Source organism: Bos javanicus, chromosome 16, assembly GCF_032452875.1.
Source record: "Bos javanicus breed banteng chromosome 16, ARS-OSU_banteng_1.0, whole genome shotgun sequence".
Taxonomy (NCBI): domain Eukaryota; kingdom Metazoa; phylum Chordata; class Mammalia; order Artiodactyla; family Bovidae; genus Bos; species Bos javanicus.
Genome location: NC_083883.1, coordinates 51,975,194 through 51,990,683, shown reverse-complemented (window position 1 = coordinate 51,990,683; position 15,490 = coordinate 51,975,194). Strand labels below are relative to the sequence as shown.

At 61.8% G+C, this 15,490-nt stretch overlaps 2 protein-coding genes across 4 annotated transcripts; both read right to left on the bottom strand.

Annotated features, from left to right (window-relative positions):
* Positions 1–2,098: 2,098 nt before the first annotated feature.
* TNFRSF18 (TNF receptor superfamily member 18) lies at positions 2,099–6,328 on the bottom strand. Of its 2 annotated transcripts, XM_061383124.1 has the most exons (5): positions 4,961–6,326; positions 3,988–4,110; positions 2,999–3,086; positions 2,624–2,826; positions 2,099–2,557 (listed from the first exon to the last, which is right to left on the bottom strand). In XM_061383124.1, exons 1-5 carry the CDS (start codon positions 5,112–5,114, stop codon positions 2,433–2,435), a joined length of 693 nt encoding a protein of 230 aa, XP_061239108.1. In that variant the 5' UTR covers positions 5,115–6,326; the 3' UTR covers positions 2,099–2,432. The 2 variants fall into 2 exon arrangements, with proteins under 2 accessions (XP_061239108.1, XP_061239107.1); XM_061383123.1 differs by having other exon boundaries at positions 2,099–2,826; positions 4,961–6,328.
* A 3,531-nt stretch (positions 6,329–9,859) lies between these two features.
* Positions 9,860–15,469, bottom strand: TNFRSF4 (TNF receptor superfamily member 4). 2 transcript variants are annotated; one of them, XM_061383121.1, is made up of 7 exons: positions 12,527–15,469; positions 12,149–12,271; positions 11,624–11,731; positions 11,302–11,368; positions 10,545–10,741; positions 10,247–10,375; positions 9,860–10,154 (listed from the first exon to the last, which is right to left on the bottom strand). In XM_061383121.1, the coding sequence occupies exons 1-7, from the start codon at positions 12,666–12,668 to the stop codon at positions 10,084–10,086; spliced, it is 837 nt and encodes a 278-aa protein (XP_061239105.1). In that variant the 5' UTR covers positions 12,669–15,469; the 3' UTR covers positions 9,860–10,083. The 2 variants fall into 2 exon arrangements, with proteins under 2 accessions (XP_061239105.1, XP_061239106.1); XM_061383122.1 differs by lacking the exon at positions 11,624–11,731.
* Positions 15,470–15,490: the final 21 nt, after the last annotated feature.

Below are 15,490 nucleotides of genomic sequence, written 5' to 3'. Positions count from 1 at the left end.
ACACCGTGGAGCCTGACGGGGAGGAGGAGGAGGAGGAGCTAAGCAGCTGGAGAGCCTCTCTGGTTGGGGTTGATTTCCCCGGGGGAGCAGCAAGGGGCTGGAGCTGGCCTGGGCAGAATCTCATCTTCGGGTCATTCTTGGGCTTCGTGACCTATACCTGTGCCCATCCCAGCACACTGGGCTGAGCGGGAGAGGGTGGGAGCCCCTCAACACACCAGCCCCCTCCATTCCCCACATATCAGCACTCTTGAGTCTCCTGTGCCTCCCACTGCCCTGAGCTCTGCATCCCAGGCCCACCCAGGGCCTCCCTCCTCCCAACTTGGACTTGCTCAGGCTTCCCTTGAGAAAGTGACTGGGCTCTGATTGGTGGGAGCCCGTGCACACCCGGCCCTAGACAACCCACCTGAGCCTCCTGCCTCCTCTCAACCTAGCCCCTCCATGCCCCTTCCTGCTCTGTGGGATTTCAGCTGGGGCGCCTCAGTTCAGCTCAGGTCTAGCTTGCTATCAGCTCCCAGGAGGCTGCCAGGGAGGAACATGAGTCCAGGAGTGGGGAGAACAGGGAGTGAGCAGAGGGAGCTGGGGTGACCAGTAGTGGGCAGGCCTGGTGGGGCAGAGGTGCTCTGCAGGGAGGAGAGGAGCATGGAGGGAGGGCCCGGTCCGGTGGCAGGGGGTCCCTGAGTCGTCCTCACTGCCCACCCCCCCAAAAGCTGGGCCGGGCAAGTCCCCCTGTCCCCTGCCCGCTGCGGAGCAGGAATCCCCCGCTTGCTCCACGTCACCTTACCTGGCGTCACCCCACCGCCCACGGGCTGACTTTCCGGGCACTCCTCCCACACCAGCCGCCTGCGAGGACTTTCCGCACTGAGTCAGCGGAACACGCTCCCCGCCCGCGAGGCTGTCTAGGACCTGACTCCTGGCCTCAGCAGGGGGCTGAGCCAGGGTGGGGACCCCTTCCCCACAGGTTGGGGAGGGGCAGTCAAGGGACCCAGGTGACGGCGATGAGGAGGGCCCTCCTGGAGGCAGGTGGGCGAGGGTTGGCGAGGGACAGGAGATCTGGCTTGGGGGCAGAGGAGGAGCCTAAGGGTGTGGCAGCTGGTTGGCTCCCTGGGCCCCCAGAGCTAGGACCCGAGGGGCAGGCAGAGAGAAGCGGCTGAGGGGGCTGTTCTCCCTGTGTGAATAGTCACGAGCAGGCCACGCCCCTCCTTCCAGGCAGAAGCGGGCTGTGCCCCACAAGGGATGGAATGCAGGGTGCAGAGCCCCTCTCCCCTCCACTTCCTGCTCTGAGCTGGGCCCACCTGCCCCGCTGGAACTAGGTGGGGTTGGGGACCAGTGAATCAAGGGGCTCTCCTGGGCAGCATGCAGGTGGGTGGGGAGGGCACAGTGAGCAGGGGAGAGGGGGATGGTGCTAGAACACTTGGGGCCACAGACAGCAGGGGGGCCAGGTGTACTGACAGCTGGAGAGAGCTGCTGCCAAGACCTGTCTCCACTGGCCCGCCAGCCACGCCCTGGGTGCCAAGGAGACCTTATCAGACTCCCCAGGGGTTGTGCTGTCAAGAGGCTGAAAAACACTGCTCTTCTCTATTGGGCAAAACCCCAGGACAGTGCCCCAGGAGCGAGGGCCCTGTGAGGTGGTAGAGGCCAACAGGAGGGCTTGGACAGAGGGCTAGAACCAGGCTACTCTGAGGCTGCCCACATCCACCAGGAAGTGTGGGCGGAAACTTACCTTGCCCCAGATTGGGGCCCAATGACCCAAGGGCAGGTACCCCACAAGGACCAGCAGGACATACAGCCAGCCCAGAACCAGAGTCTGGAGCACTCACGGCACAGAGACCAGACACACACCAAGGACCCGGCTGCCTGAGCAACTGCCTGGCCAACCACCGGAGAATGGGTTTGGACAGGGCAGCCAAGAGGCACAGAGGGCAGGGGTCCAGCAGAACATGCCTCCCCTGTGGTCCCAGCTGAGGGCTTGTGCTGAGGACTGTAATGGTCCCACTTCAGCCCCACCCCCACTCCCACCTCGGCTAGGAAGGGACTGTGAGCATTGGTCGGGGGAGAATCCAGAACCGGTCCCTTCTCCCCCAGCACACATCCACTTAGGTCACTGGACAAGCGTTTATTGAGTGCTGCCTGTAGCCAGGTCCTTAGCCTCCGGTCCTGGGAACCAGGGGCCCACAGATGCGGCCCCAGTGGGACAGCAAGAGAGGGAGGCAGCCCCTGTGCGTCTGTGTCTTCCACGGGGTCCAGCCACAGCTGCCGCCTCTTCGACATGATCCAGGGCACTGGTCACGGTCACCATCCCCCACCTGCTTCCACCATTGAGGGGAGCAGGGCCGGGCCCAGAGCTGGGGCCCCACCATGGGGCCCAGAGCCCTTGCTCCTGAGGGCCAGCCTGGGCCAGCTCCAGGGAGGGCCTGGCACGGACCCTTTGCACTTCACACCCACAGGTCCTCCTGGCGGCCCTTGTTCTCTGACAGCCGCTCACCCCGCTCCTCCTCAGGGAACTGGCAACTGCAGGCATCCTCAGGTGGGGGTGGCGGGGCCTCCAGGAGCTGGGTCTCTGCAGAGGGGCTGCAATCAGCAGGCAGGCAGGCAGGGGACCCCCCCTCCCTAAGGCACAACTGACCTGGGGGCCACATTCTTTGCCTCCTCAGCTGCCAGATGTGCAGGCTTAGCTGGGTCACGGTCAGGGCCAGGATGCAGGCAGCCAGAGAGAGGATGACGATGGTCACTGGGCTGGGTGGTTCAGTGGGCGGCAGCCCCAGGCTGCACACAGCATTGTGCGTCTTGTTTCCGGGAAACAGGGTGGGAAACCCAAGCTGGACGCAGCTGGGACACACGGACAGAGCCCTCGGTCAGCCCTCAGCGACCCGAGCACTCCTCCGCACTGCTGCAGTCCTCTGAGCTGTTGGGGGGTCACTGCACCAGAAATGACAGCAGAGGCCCCGCCTTCAAGCCTGCCTGGACCGCCCCGCCACCAGAAGGCCCCACCAGCACTCACTCTGCCCAAGGTTTGCAGCGGCCCTCATGGCCCCTAGAGAAGGTCCCCACGGCACAGTCAACACACTCAAAGCCGAATTTGAAGTTGCCTGGAGACAGACAGACATACAATGGCTGCAGGGGTGGCTGGGGTGGGATCCTGCTGGGGTCCAGGTCCCCAGCAGGACTCCACCACCCTGACCTTATCCATTTGACAGGAACCTCTGGTGCCCACAGGACGTGGGCCTGGGATAAATCAGGTCCCCAGTGTGCCCCTTTCCAGGGCAGGCTGTGACTCAGGGCTGAGTGGAGGGTCCCTGAAGGGATATGGGGGAGGGGAGGGATCTGCTTGCAAATGATGGAGCGGAGCTGGGGGTGGGGTTGAAGCCTGGCAAGAGCCAGGCTGGGCCTTCACTTGCTCCAGGAGGCTGGGGAGCAGGAGGCTGGTGAGGGCCCTGGAGATTGGGGTAAGGCTGTGCCCCAGTCACCCCTAGGCTCCCCTGCCCCCAAAACCTCACACAGGCCCCTGCTGCCCTCACTCCCCAGCCCCCACGTGCTCAGACAGGCCCCGCCCCCCCAGGTAAAGAGCTCCCTAAGAGGATGAGAGGCTCTTTCCAGACAAGGGGCTGAACTCCAGACTGGGCTCCGCCTGGAAGGTCAGGGTGGGTATAGACCTGGACATAGTCTGAGCCAGGGCCTAAGGGCCAGACAGTCCTGGACACCCCTCTGTTCCTCACAACCAGCCCTAAGGGCATCATTTCTGGACAAAGACACCTAGGCCAAGAGAACCACGCACACAGTGGGCGCTGTGCCTCCAGCAAGGGCTGAGATGCCAGAACAAGAGAACTGCCTGCCTGCCAGGGTTTCATAGGACCCCACACTGGTGCCCATCTGCCCAGAGGGTGTCCGAACCCCTACTTGCAAGCTTTCTTCCACACCAGCTGCTACGAGCTCTGGCTGGGCCCTGTCAATGCCCCTGGCCTGCACGGGCCACCCCCACCAACCACTTACCCTCAGGCTGCACTCCCTGGCCAGGTGGACAGGAGTAGTACTTGCAGCTCTTACACTGTGGGTCTCCACAGTGGAACTCGGGCTGGATACACTGGCAGTCCGGCTCAGGACAGGTCCCCTCATCTGGGCAGGGAACAAACAGCTCTCTCAGCAGCTGGGGGGAGCCCCCTCCCCGGGGCACCCCCTCTTAGTCCCCAGGGAAATGGGGGGCAGGGAAGGGCTACCTCAGCTGGGCAGAGTACTGTCTGGGAGGCAGGACCCTGGCTTGGTCCAGCTGTGCCCCGCCTTCCTGGGCACCCAGCTCCTTCACCCACCTGGCCTGGCTGCATCCCCCATTGCCCTGAAGCTGCTCTCACCCAGGGTAACCATGACTCAGTGTGACCCGGAGCCATCCCGACAGACAAAGGGGTCGCCTGGGAGATCTACTCCCTGCCCCCTCTCCATCCTGCATGGCCCTCAGCTGCCAGGACCCTCCAGGCAGCTTGCCCATCCCTCCCCGACTGCTGTCTACAGTGTCCATGACACTGAGACCTAAACTCTAAGAGCCCCTTACCACCCCCCAGATCCTGGCAGGGTGACACCCTGGGTGTTTTCCGGGGGATATTTGTCCCCAAACTGACCCATTCCACTTTTCTCCCACCCAGATATGCAGGTCCGAGGCAGGGAGCTGGCAGAAAGAGGGGTGCAACCCCAAACAGCCTGAGTGATGGCCAAGGGCTCACTACCCACTCAGAAGGAAGAGGGACAGCCCTCCTCTACACTGGGACCCCTGACCTGTCTTGGGGAAGGTTCCCACACCCCCTGCCCCACCTCCCGGCCACCACCCCCCAACCCCTAATCCCCAATCCCCAAGCCACTTCTGCCTCCGCCGGGTTGCGCTGGGATCAGGGCTTTGGACCCAGAAAGCTTGCCCTGAGCACGGGGAGGCTCGCCGCGCTGCCGCCCTCCGCGCAGGGGCTCCCGCCTGCCTTACCTGGGGCGCAGCGGCAGCAGCGTGCGTCTGTCCCCGTCCCATGCAGAACTTGGCCAGGGCTGCAGCTCAGATCGCTGAGGGGTCGCTGGCCCAGGCCCAGCGCGCAGAGCAGCGCAACACCGCACAGGGCCACTCGCGCGCCCCTCGCCCCCATGGCGTCCCCCTGGCCGCGCGCCCCGAGGTTTTAGGAAGCAGGGCCCTCCTGGACACGCCCAGATCCCGCCCCGCGGGCCGCTCCGCCTCGGCCACGCCCCAGACAGGCCCCAGGAACTGTTCCCATGCGGGACCCCCGAGACCCTGAGACTCAAAATCCAAGGCGTGGGCGGAGGTTTGGGGCAGTGAGACTGCTCTGGAAACTTCAGCGGCGAGGACGCGACATCACACGTTTGTCCAGAGCACAGGACGAGCCACCGGACGTGAACTACCGGCTCTGGCTTAGGATGAAGTGTCAGTGCAGGTTTGTCTTTTGTAACAAATGCACTGTCCTCAGGGTTATTGAATTTTGCAATAAGGAGTTCATGATCTGAGCCACAGTCAGCTCCCCGTTTTGTTTTTGCTGACTATATACAGCTTGCTCCTTGTTAGAAAAGCTATGACAAACCTAGACAGTCTATTAAAAAGCAGAGACATTACTTTGCCGACAAAGGTCCATCTTAGCCCCCAAAGCTACGGTTTTTCCAGTAGTCACGTATGGATGTGAGAGTTGGACCATAAAGAAAGCTGAGCACTGAAGAATTGATGCTTTTGAACTGTGATGTTGGAGAAGACTCTTTAGAGTCCCTTGGACTGCAAGGAGATCAAACCAGTCCATCCTAAAGGAAATCAACCCTGAATATTCATTGGAAGGACTGATGCTGAAGCTGAAGCTCCAGTACTTTGGCCACCTGATGTGAAGAGCTGATTCATTGGAAAAGACACTAATGCTGGGAAAGACTGACGGAAGGAGAAGGGGATGACAGAGGATGAGATAGTTGGATGGCATCACCAACCATGGACATTAGTTTGAGCAAGCTCCAGGAGTTGGTGATGGATAGGGAAGCCAGGCGTGCTGCAGTCCACGGGGTCACAAAAGTCGGACACAACTGAGCAACTGAAGAAGGGGTATTGATGGGGGGAATGTTCCCCCTCACTTGCTAAGAACCTGAAACTGCTATAAAAAAAAATATTTTTTTTTAATTCAAGGGATGGGAATTCCCTGGAAGTCCAGTTAATAGGACTCAGTGCTTTCACTGCCTTAGGCAGGGTTAGCGTTAGTGTTCAATCTCTGATCAGGGAATATGATCCCACAAGTTGTGTGCAACCAAAAGAGAAAAAAACAATTCAAGGGGTCCCAAAGGGACCCCAAGAGAGCAGGTCCCATCATAGGCTGCAGAGCAACTGACCACAGAGGACAAGACACCTGGGAGACCCATGTGTGAAGGTGACCTTGGGGGATTCCTAAGTGATCATGCTCTTTGGCCCAGGAATTCTTTTCTGGGAACTAAATGTGACCTAAATGTGTGTGCCTTGTCAGGGGAAACACCACACGTATCCCCAGCCACATCACAAGGAGGGCGGGCGGGGGGTGGTCAGAAATGTTTTCTATGTAAAACCTGAGGCCACCAGGCCTGAAGGTGTGGGTGGGCACAGGATGCGGGGTGGCAGACAGCACCCTGAGTCATTGGGAGTGGGACAACCCTCAACAAGGACTGCTTCCTCACTGTGCCCCTTGGCTCCTGGCTGACCCCCTCTCTACCTCCAGCTTCCCCAGGGGGGCGCTGTGAGGCCCCTCCAACACCCAGAGCGGGTGGGATGAAATCCCTCATCCTCTGAAGTCTCCAGGCCAGGGATCCCACAACCTCCCAGAAGTCCTGGATTGCCAACACTGAGCAGCCTCAGAACCCATCCAGGGATCAGAACGAGTCCCTGCTTTCTGAGGATTAGAACAAGCCCCCCACTTTGGGAGATTAGGACAAGTCTCCCCCCGCCCCTCAGCTTGGCCAAGTGGGCCTGGCCAGGCTCCAGACATCACACACACTGGAGGCTACAGCTGTGCTGACACCTGAGAGGAGGAGCTAGCAAGGAGAGACCAGTCATTGGCTGAACCCTGCAGAGTTGGGAGGAGGGGCTGTCCAGGCTGCAGCCCTGACTGCCCTGCAGACTTCAACCCAGCTCTCCCGACAGGAATCCCATCAGCCCGTGGGGATGTGCTGGCCCCTGATGGAGCGCTTGAGCTCTTGAGGCTGAGAACTCAGCCTCCAGAAACAGCAAGTCAACCCTGATGTGGGGAGGAGGGGCTGTCCAGGCTGCAGTTCACCATGAGACTGTCCCTTGTCTCTATGAACCTTAGTTTCTTCACCTTAGTTTCTGGGGCCCTGCCTCCTTCAGGAAGCCTCCCCAGATTGCTTAGCCCTCCAGTGGAAGCTTGATACAGGGGAAATGGGCAGAGATCCCTGGGAATGCTGTAGGGTGGGCAGTGGGGGTCCCAGGAGTGTGATTTTGGTGGCACCCATAGGTATGTTGAGGGCCATGACCTGGTGACCAGGGCAGACCCATGAAACTTGGTTTGAGAATGACAGGATTTGTGACTCAAGTCCCAGGATGTGCAAGGCCCTCCTCAGAGAAGCAACTGGGCCCTAAAGAAAAGGGAGGGTCTCTGCGGGGGCTGTGGCTCTGGTTGCTAGAGGGCAAGGTGAGGCCCCTAGGACTGGCCCTCTCTGAGGACCACCAGGTTACAGCTCAGCTCCTAGACTGGAGGAGGGTTTGAGCAATCACTGGACCCCAGGGCAAGGTGCGGAGTGGAGAACTGGGCAGTTCTGGACCTTCTGCCACTGCTCATTTTAAAGGCCTGAACAGTTACGTCTGTACCTAACTGTTGGCGTCACCCCAATTCTGGTAAGAGCCTAAGAAAAAAATGATAAATCCCCGAAAATGATGCTTGTCCAACCAGGTCCTCTCTATTGGCCCTTCTGGAAGCTGACCAGCACAGCACGCACCAGGGGGCAGCTGTCTGTGCAAAGGGGACTGCCACCTGCAGCAGCAGGAAACCAGAGGGAGGGTCGTGTGTGACAAGAGGCAAGACTGATACCGGGGGTGGGGACCTGCGTTGCCCTCTGGTCCCCAAGGCTCCGGAAGGGCCCTCCCACGCAGCCACAAGCTGCGGAGTTTCTGTGACCTGGCACTGCGGGGGAGATCTCTATCTGCCAGCTGTATTTTCCAATACTTTTTGAGCAGCTCATCACATTTTTCATCATTTGTCTCAGCTCACACAAGTGACGCTCATTCATGGGGCAGAGGGTCCCACATGGGGTCCAGGTGTTAATCAGGAGGGCTGAGGGAGGAGGGTGGGGAGCCAGGTGAGGGCCCTGGAGCGGGGAGGGCCCAGTGTGGGCATATCGGGGAGGGGGGTGTCTGTGGGCCCAGGGGGTAGCTCAGCAGGGTTTAGGAGGCTTGTCAGCAGAGACAGGAGTGGAGAGTGTGCTTAGCGGCAGCATCAAAGCAAACTGAAAGTGATCAAGCTCTGTCTGTCCATCTGTCAGCTGTTCAAAGGTGGAGCCACCAGGCAAGGGGTCAGGTGGGGGGCTCGTGGCTGAGGGAGCAGCTGGGAGGTTTGGGGAGGAAGCTCCTTCCCATGACCTTCAACTTCCAGGCCCTAAGGCCCTGGGCTCTCCCTTAGGCCCCTCCGGCTTGCTCTGTAGCCTCTCTGCACAGACTCTGCACTGCCCAGGGACCACAGGCCCCTGACCGGTGGTGCCAACTTGTTGCCCGTTCTAAGGGCACAGGGTGTGTGTGTTCACTGCTGCATCCTGAGAGCCTTCCAAGAACACATGATGGTCCCATGGTCCCTTTTCCCCAGGAGGCCACCAGGGGTCAGAGGTTTGAGAAGAGATGGATGGGCCTCTGGGGCAGCTCTGGGGGGAAAGCCAGGCCAAGAAACTTGGGGCAGGGGGGCAGGACGGCAGCCTGACACATGTGGCAGGAGCATCTTCAGCTGCTGTAGGGCCCTCTTGGTGCAGCGATGCCTGGGTCCTGGCCACCGGGCGGGGAAAGGTGTGAGAGCAAGCCAGGCGCTCATTTGCCAAGTGCACCAGGTGAGGCCTCGGGCTCTTGCCCGGATTTTCTCTGCTCCTCCACACCCCCAACAGCAGCTCAGGAGTCTTTTATTTCGGTTCACTGTAGCTCTGCAATCTGTCTGAACACCTGGGGCACAAATGTCTATCGGCTGCACAGCATTTCCACACTGACCTGTGCTCCCTGAGCTGTTTAACCTGCACACCTCGAGTGAGCCCTTGGCCACTTGCCCCAAGTCCACACCTCTGCCCAAGCCAGGACCGCCCCCAGTGCTGACCAGCAGATCGGTCTGACCATGAGGGCTTTTACAGCCCACAGGTTTCCCACCTGGGAACCTTTTCGCATAATGGTGCCCATTCTGTTCCCGCCCGGGGTGGATGAAGGATCAGCCCTGTCAGAAGCATCCAGTTTCCCTGAGAGCATGGAGTTGGTCTCAGGGGACTCGGGGGGCCTGCAGATGTTGTGGGGGTCGTAGGGTCACCATACACTTGGGTCTAGCAGGGCATGGGGTTTGAGAAGAAACAGACACTTGTGCCCTCTCCTGGGAGGAGCCCTAGCAACCCGAAGGGTGGTCCTGGATGACCTTTGGGGCCAGGGCCTCAGAGTTCCCATCAGTACTCAGCCCGTGCCAGCCCCTCCCAAGTGGCCCAGGGAAGGTCCCTGGGTTAGGGTCTCACGTGGCTGACAGGTGCAGCACTGACTCCCCAGGGCACTTATTTTGGCTCCCCCACCCCCTACAGGTGCTGGGATGTGCCCAGGGAACAGGACAGCAGCCCTGGGATATGTGAGGGATCCAGGGGAGCCCCTGTCCACCCCCCCAGCCCCAGGTAGCCCAGTCAGAGGCCCACATCTGCCAACGTCATTTATTGGGGGCCACTCTGGGCAGGGAGTATGCACAGCATACGTAGCAGAGCCCAGGGCCAGCCCAGGAGCACCTAAAACGGCACAGGGCAGGTGTCAGGGCGCCACGCGCAGGGGTGACAGGGGGGCAACCTGCACCTGGGGGCCCCCACTGCCCCTCAGGGGCCCCAGCCTGGGGAGGGGTCACCGGCTCCCACCCCAGCAGATGTTGTTCAGATCTTGGCCAGGCTGGAGTTGGCATCAGTGTGCTCCTCTTGGATAGGGGTCCGGAAGCTGTTTCCCCCTGGGGAGGAGGTACGGGCAAGAGGTGGGAGGTGGGCAGGGGTCCTGCACCTTGGGAGGCCATCTGGTCTGGGGCCCACCACAAGCACTCACCTGGGGGCTTGGGGGTGTTGGTCAGCAGCCTCCAGGCCCTGTGGTGGAGGAGCAGGGCCAGCATGGCAGCCACAGGGGCAAGGAGGCCCAGGCCCAAGCCGAGGCCCAGGACAGCGGACAGCTCAGGGGCTGCAAGGAGGCAGGGCCTGCTGGGTGGGGTCTGCCAGGGGAAGGGACCCACAATAGGGAGGGCCCCACCAAGCCCAGAGGGTGTCTCTACTCCCACCCTCCCCACCCACCCCACTCCCCTTTTGGGTTGAGGGGAGGGCCCTGCTGGGGCAAGGCCAGGTCCCCTTACCCTTGGGGGGCTCTGTGTGGGGCATGGAGGACCCCTGTGAGGCCTTAGACCAGGAGGTGGTGGGCTTGGCAGTAGTGGACTGGACTGGGGGGCCCTGGGTCTCCCACGGTGGTGTGGCCGGGGGGCTCCTGTCCTCACAGATGGCGTCCGAGCTGCTATTGGCCGCCCGCAACGTTCGCTTTCCTAACAAGGTGCAGCTGAGGGCGGGCAAGGGTGTTGATCAGGCCAGAGTCCCCCTTCTCCTCCCCAACCAGTGGGATGGGCCCAGAACTGGGGCAGTACCAGGGAGACGTGGGAAGCAACAGGGGTCCACACTGGTCACTCAGGCAGCATCAGAGTCCAGGCCAAAGGTGGCGAGGAGAGGGGCCGCAGACTCTGCCGGGCCCTCCTGCGCTTAGCCTGCTCCCACCTGCACCTTCCTCTCCCAAACCCCTGTCTACTCTCTTCCTGCTTGCTCTGGCTCAGCCCAAGGACAGGAACCTTTCCGCTGTGAGTGATTGAGGCTCTCACACTCCTGGGGCCTGGGCTGGGGTCTCAGAGGCTCCCTACACTGACCCAGCAGGAAGGCCAGTGGGAGGCTGGGCCAGGGCTGAGCAGGGGTTATGGTGGGAGCAGGGACTATCACGGAGTGGGGCGGGGCAAGGGCTACAGGGATTCAGGCCCAGGAGCTCCCAGCCAGCAGCTTCCTACTCCCAGAACTGACCCCTGGCTCCCAGACCCCAGGCCACCCAAGCCCTCCGGCCACAGGGACACTCACTTGGTCCAGGGCTGGCAGGCCTGGTCATTGCCCGGGGAGAAATGTCCTGGTGGGCACGGGGCGCAGTCTGCAACAGAGTCAGCAGGCTCTGCCCATCTGCCACCCCTGGGGTGCCCAGAGACTCATTCCCCAGGGTCTCCAAGAGCCCCTCCCCACCTGCATGCCACCCGTGGGCCCTGACCTGGGAGACCCCCACCCCCATCTTGGTGTAATCTGCTGGGGAAGGGGCATTCAGCTGGGGCTGGGGTAGGGGCTCTGGGAGGAGCAGTGACAGCGTGTGAGGGACATGCTCCTTCCACATAGCTCCCAAGGCCCCCCTCACCAACTCCACGCTTGTAGCCGTAGCTGTCCTGGGGCTGGCTGCCCGGCCTGCAGCCACAGACCGTGTCTCTGGTGGGTGTGCATCTCTGCTTGGGTTCACTCCCACTTCCTGGGGGTTGGGTGGGGTGGGTGCAGTCAGCGGGGAGGCCAGAGCTGCAGAGCAGGCTGAGGATGGGGGTCAAGGGTCCACAGCCACCTTCCCGACCAGCAGCCCCTCACGGCTGGGCGGCTTCTGGTTCTCTCTTACCAAGCACGCCACATCCCTCCTGGTCACACGGCCCCCAGGGTAACCCGCGGCAGCTATGACCACCCTTCTAACACCCTCCAGTCTGCTCAGGACCCTCTGCAGCCCTTGACTCTGGGTCTCACCCTACCCCCACCCCAAAGCCACGTGGTCCTGGCCCCCTAGGAGGGGGAGGTGCCCTGTCGGCCGTTTCAGCTGGCTGTGAGGCCCCAGGGGGCAGGGCAGGGCAGGCCCCGCCACGGTCGAGTCTTGATGTGGGTGCCAGGCACCCATGGTGCTCACTCTGGCTGCACTGGGTGCAGGGCTTGCAGGGCTCGTAGTTGACGGCTTCGTTGTAGTAGCCGGGCTTACACGGGCTGCACACTGTGTCCTGGTTGTGGTTACAGCGGCTTTCCATCCCATAACCTGCTGAGGGAGGCCGGGGTCAGAGCCGTACACAGCCCGGCGCTCCCCCAGGAGCCCCACCCGGCCTCTGACTGGCCTGTCATCCCAGACATGGCTCCAGATCACCCACTAACCCAACTCCACTTGCCTCACGACACCTGCAGTGCCTGACTCCATCTGCAGGTCCCTGCCGCCCCATCCGTGTCCTCCAACCCTGTCTCCTGGTCCTAGGTCCCTGCAGGCACCCCTCCCCGACTCCATGTCCCAGCCACTCACCTGGCGGGCACTCTTTGCAGCACCTGTTGCCACTAGGGTAGGTGTCCCCAGTACAGTGGGGCTGGGCCGCAGCACCCAGCACGAGCCCGAGGAGCAGGAGGGCTGAGCCCGGCACCCTGGGCGGCTGGGTCCCCACGCACATTCTCAGCTCCTCTCAGCTCCGAGGCTCTGGGAGTCTGGGGTTTTTCCTTGCAGGATGTGGCTATAAGGGCTGCGGGGGAGGGGTGGGGAGGGCAGGAGGAGGGGACCAGGAGGGGACTAGGAGGGCCCCAGGAAGCGCTGGAAGGCAGCTAGTCTGGGAAGCCCACTCCCAGCCTTCTCTTCTGGCCCTGGGCCCAGGGGCCCCGACCCCACGACAATGCCCCAGGCCTCAGCTCAGCCAAGCCGGCAGCTGTGGTATGTAGACCCAGGGCCCGAGGGGGGACCCGCAGCTCCCCCAGCCCTACTAGGGCCAGGCCAGTTCTCCAGCCCAGCTGGTCTGCACCCACCACAAGACGCTCCCATTCCTGTCTAACGGAGCCCCTTCAGCCAAGCATCTTGGCTGCCCCCCTGCCCGGCCTGGCCTAGCCAAGCTGCCAGGAACAGAATGGTCTTGGGATGCCTTCACCTGGCTCACTGCTTCTAGACTCCCACTCTCTCTGCAGGGCCGAACCCTCAGGAGAAATGGGGGGGCCGCACTGATGCCAATCCTTACCCTCCGCTCCGCCAAAGGGTGCCCAGAGTCCGTGGGTAAGCCAGGGCAGCACACGGGGTCAGGCATCCACTATGGGGGAGGGGAGGTGGTATTGGGGGCTCTGGAGCATGGTCACTGGCCCAAGTGTACAAAAGTAGCCCAGACCAATGCCAGCAGTTCTGGTGGATCAGGCACCTCCTGACCAGTGCCCACAGTGAGCGCCAGCCTGGGCATGTGTGTGCAGGCGTGTGCAGGTGTGAGAAAGCAGCTGCATGTCCCTGAGCACAGCAGGAGGCGCCAGGGGCTGAATTCATGTTAGTGCCACAGCCCGCACGTGGAAGCCCAACCCTCGTGCAGCTTTGCTGGAAGAAGGGGCCTCTTAGGGGGCAATGATGGTGGGGTGGGGTCACAGGTGGGCCTGATCCCGTGTGGCTTGTGTCCACGTAAGAGGAGGTCAGGGCACAGACATGCACAGAGGCCGACCACATGAGGACCCAGAGAAAACAGCTGTCTACACGGCAACACCGGCCATGCCCACACCTAGGTCTCCGATGTCCAGCCTCCAGGACTGGAAGAGGATAAGCCGCCCACGCAGACCCAACATATGCTGCTGGTCAAGCACTGACAGGTGTCCTGGGTGTGATGTGTGCCTGGGAGCGTGTGTCAGCCACATGTGTGGCACGCATGTGTGGTGCTAGCCCCACGTGCCCGGACGTGTGTGTGCTGTCCTCGTGAAGCCCTGGGCTTGTGTCTAGAAGGGGTGGCCCATGAGGACAGACCCTCGCTCTGCCCCCTGGCTGGATGAGCGCAGCCTCTGCCAACACTCTGGAGGCTGTGCCAGGCTCTCCCTGACCCCACAGCCACCCGGGTTCGGGGGGGACAGGAAAGACAAGCCCTGGGGGCCCTCGGGACAGTGGGACGGCCGGTTTGCCGGCACTGTGGGGAGAGGGGAGGCGAGCACAGGCACGCATGCACACACGTGCACGCGCTTCCTCCCACACAGCTCTCATCCTGCTGCCCCAAGGCAGAGGCTGTTCTGTGTCTTCGGTGCCTTTAAAATCTGAACCAAGAGACAGGATTCTCTGCTTAACGGTTAACCTGAAGCTTCAGGCGGGGAGCCTCCCGCAGGGGCTGGAAATCCCCCTCCTCCTGGTGGTGACGGGCACAGGTAAGAAGTGGGGCTCCCTCCCCACCTGCAGGAAATTCCACCAGTCGGCTCTGCCCGCAGGCCTCTGCCCCAGCCTCCAGAGAGGGAGGGTCCCCAGGGGAGGGATAGAGCCCCCAGGCAGTCTGCTATACACGCGTGTGCGTGCAAGTATTGTACCCCTCTCCCACTAAAGGTGAGAAAAATATTTTTAAGACAAACTATAGCTTCTGAGATGGCAGTAACTCAGGGCCTGGCAGCACCCTACTCCTTACAGGACCACACCGCCCTCTGCCCAAGGCCCTAACACCTGTCACACACGGGGTCCACACGTGGCAGCCCATGGACCTGGCTGATTGACATCTCTGTCCCAGCTAAGTTACACCTGCTGGCAGCTGCCCGCCCACACGCTCAGCCCCAGCCACCGCCACGGCCCCGCATTCTGTCTCAGTTCTGAAAACATTCTTTCCTCTTGTTTGTCTGGAAACCAGCTCTGTTGCTGCGCCCTGCTCCTCTGGGGCAGCCCCTCCCCACAATGCTCGGAAGCAGGTCACGTGGGCAGCTCAGGCTGGCCCTGATGCCCACTCGGCCAGAGCCCCCACCCCAGCCGAGGCCCACATACACCATCTGGCCAGGTGAGCCATCCACTGAGGCCCTGTGGGCTTAGGCCTCCAACGGTGCCTGGCAGGGGCCAGCTAGGAGGCAGCGAGCTTGGTGAGTGACCCTCCCTCAGTCATCTGACCCCCAGCGTGTCCTCTCCTCCACCCCACATGCCAGCCACGCACCAGGCATGGCAGACCCTGGGAAGGAGCCAGTAGAGGACCTGTCACCTCATCTCCCCCACTGCAGGCTCCCAGCTCCCCAGCCTCACCACAGCCCCCCGGGCTACTCCTCCCCGTCTCTGGCAGGGAGCCCCAGGCCAGGATTCCTGTGCTTTCAAAACTCTGTGAGGGCCCCTAGTTCTCTACCCCCATCCCTGGGAGCGCTCATCCTCAGAGACCCCTCCGTCCTAAAGTCCCATTTCCTCCTGGTCCCTCCCAGGTAGCCTCACCCAGGCCTGGACTCTGGCTCCTGACTTTAAATTGGCAGCTGAGGTGCTAGGAAGCCTCGGGTTCTAACCAAACCGCCCACCGCAAAGCTTCAAGGG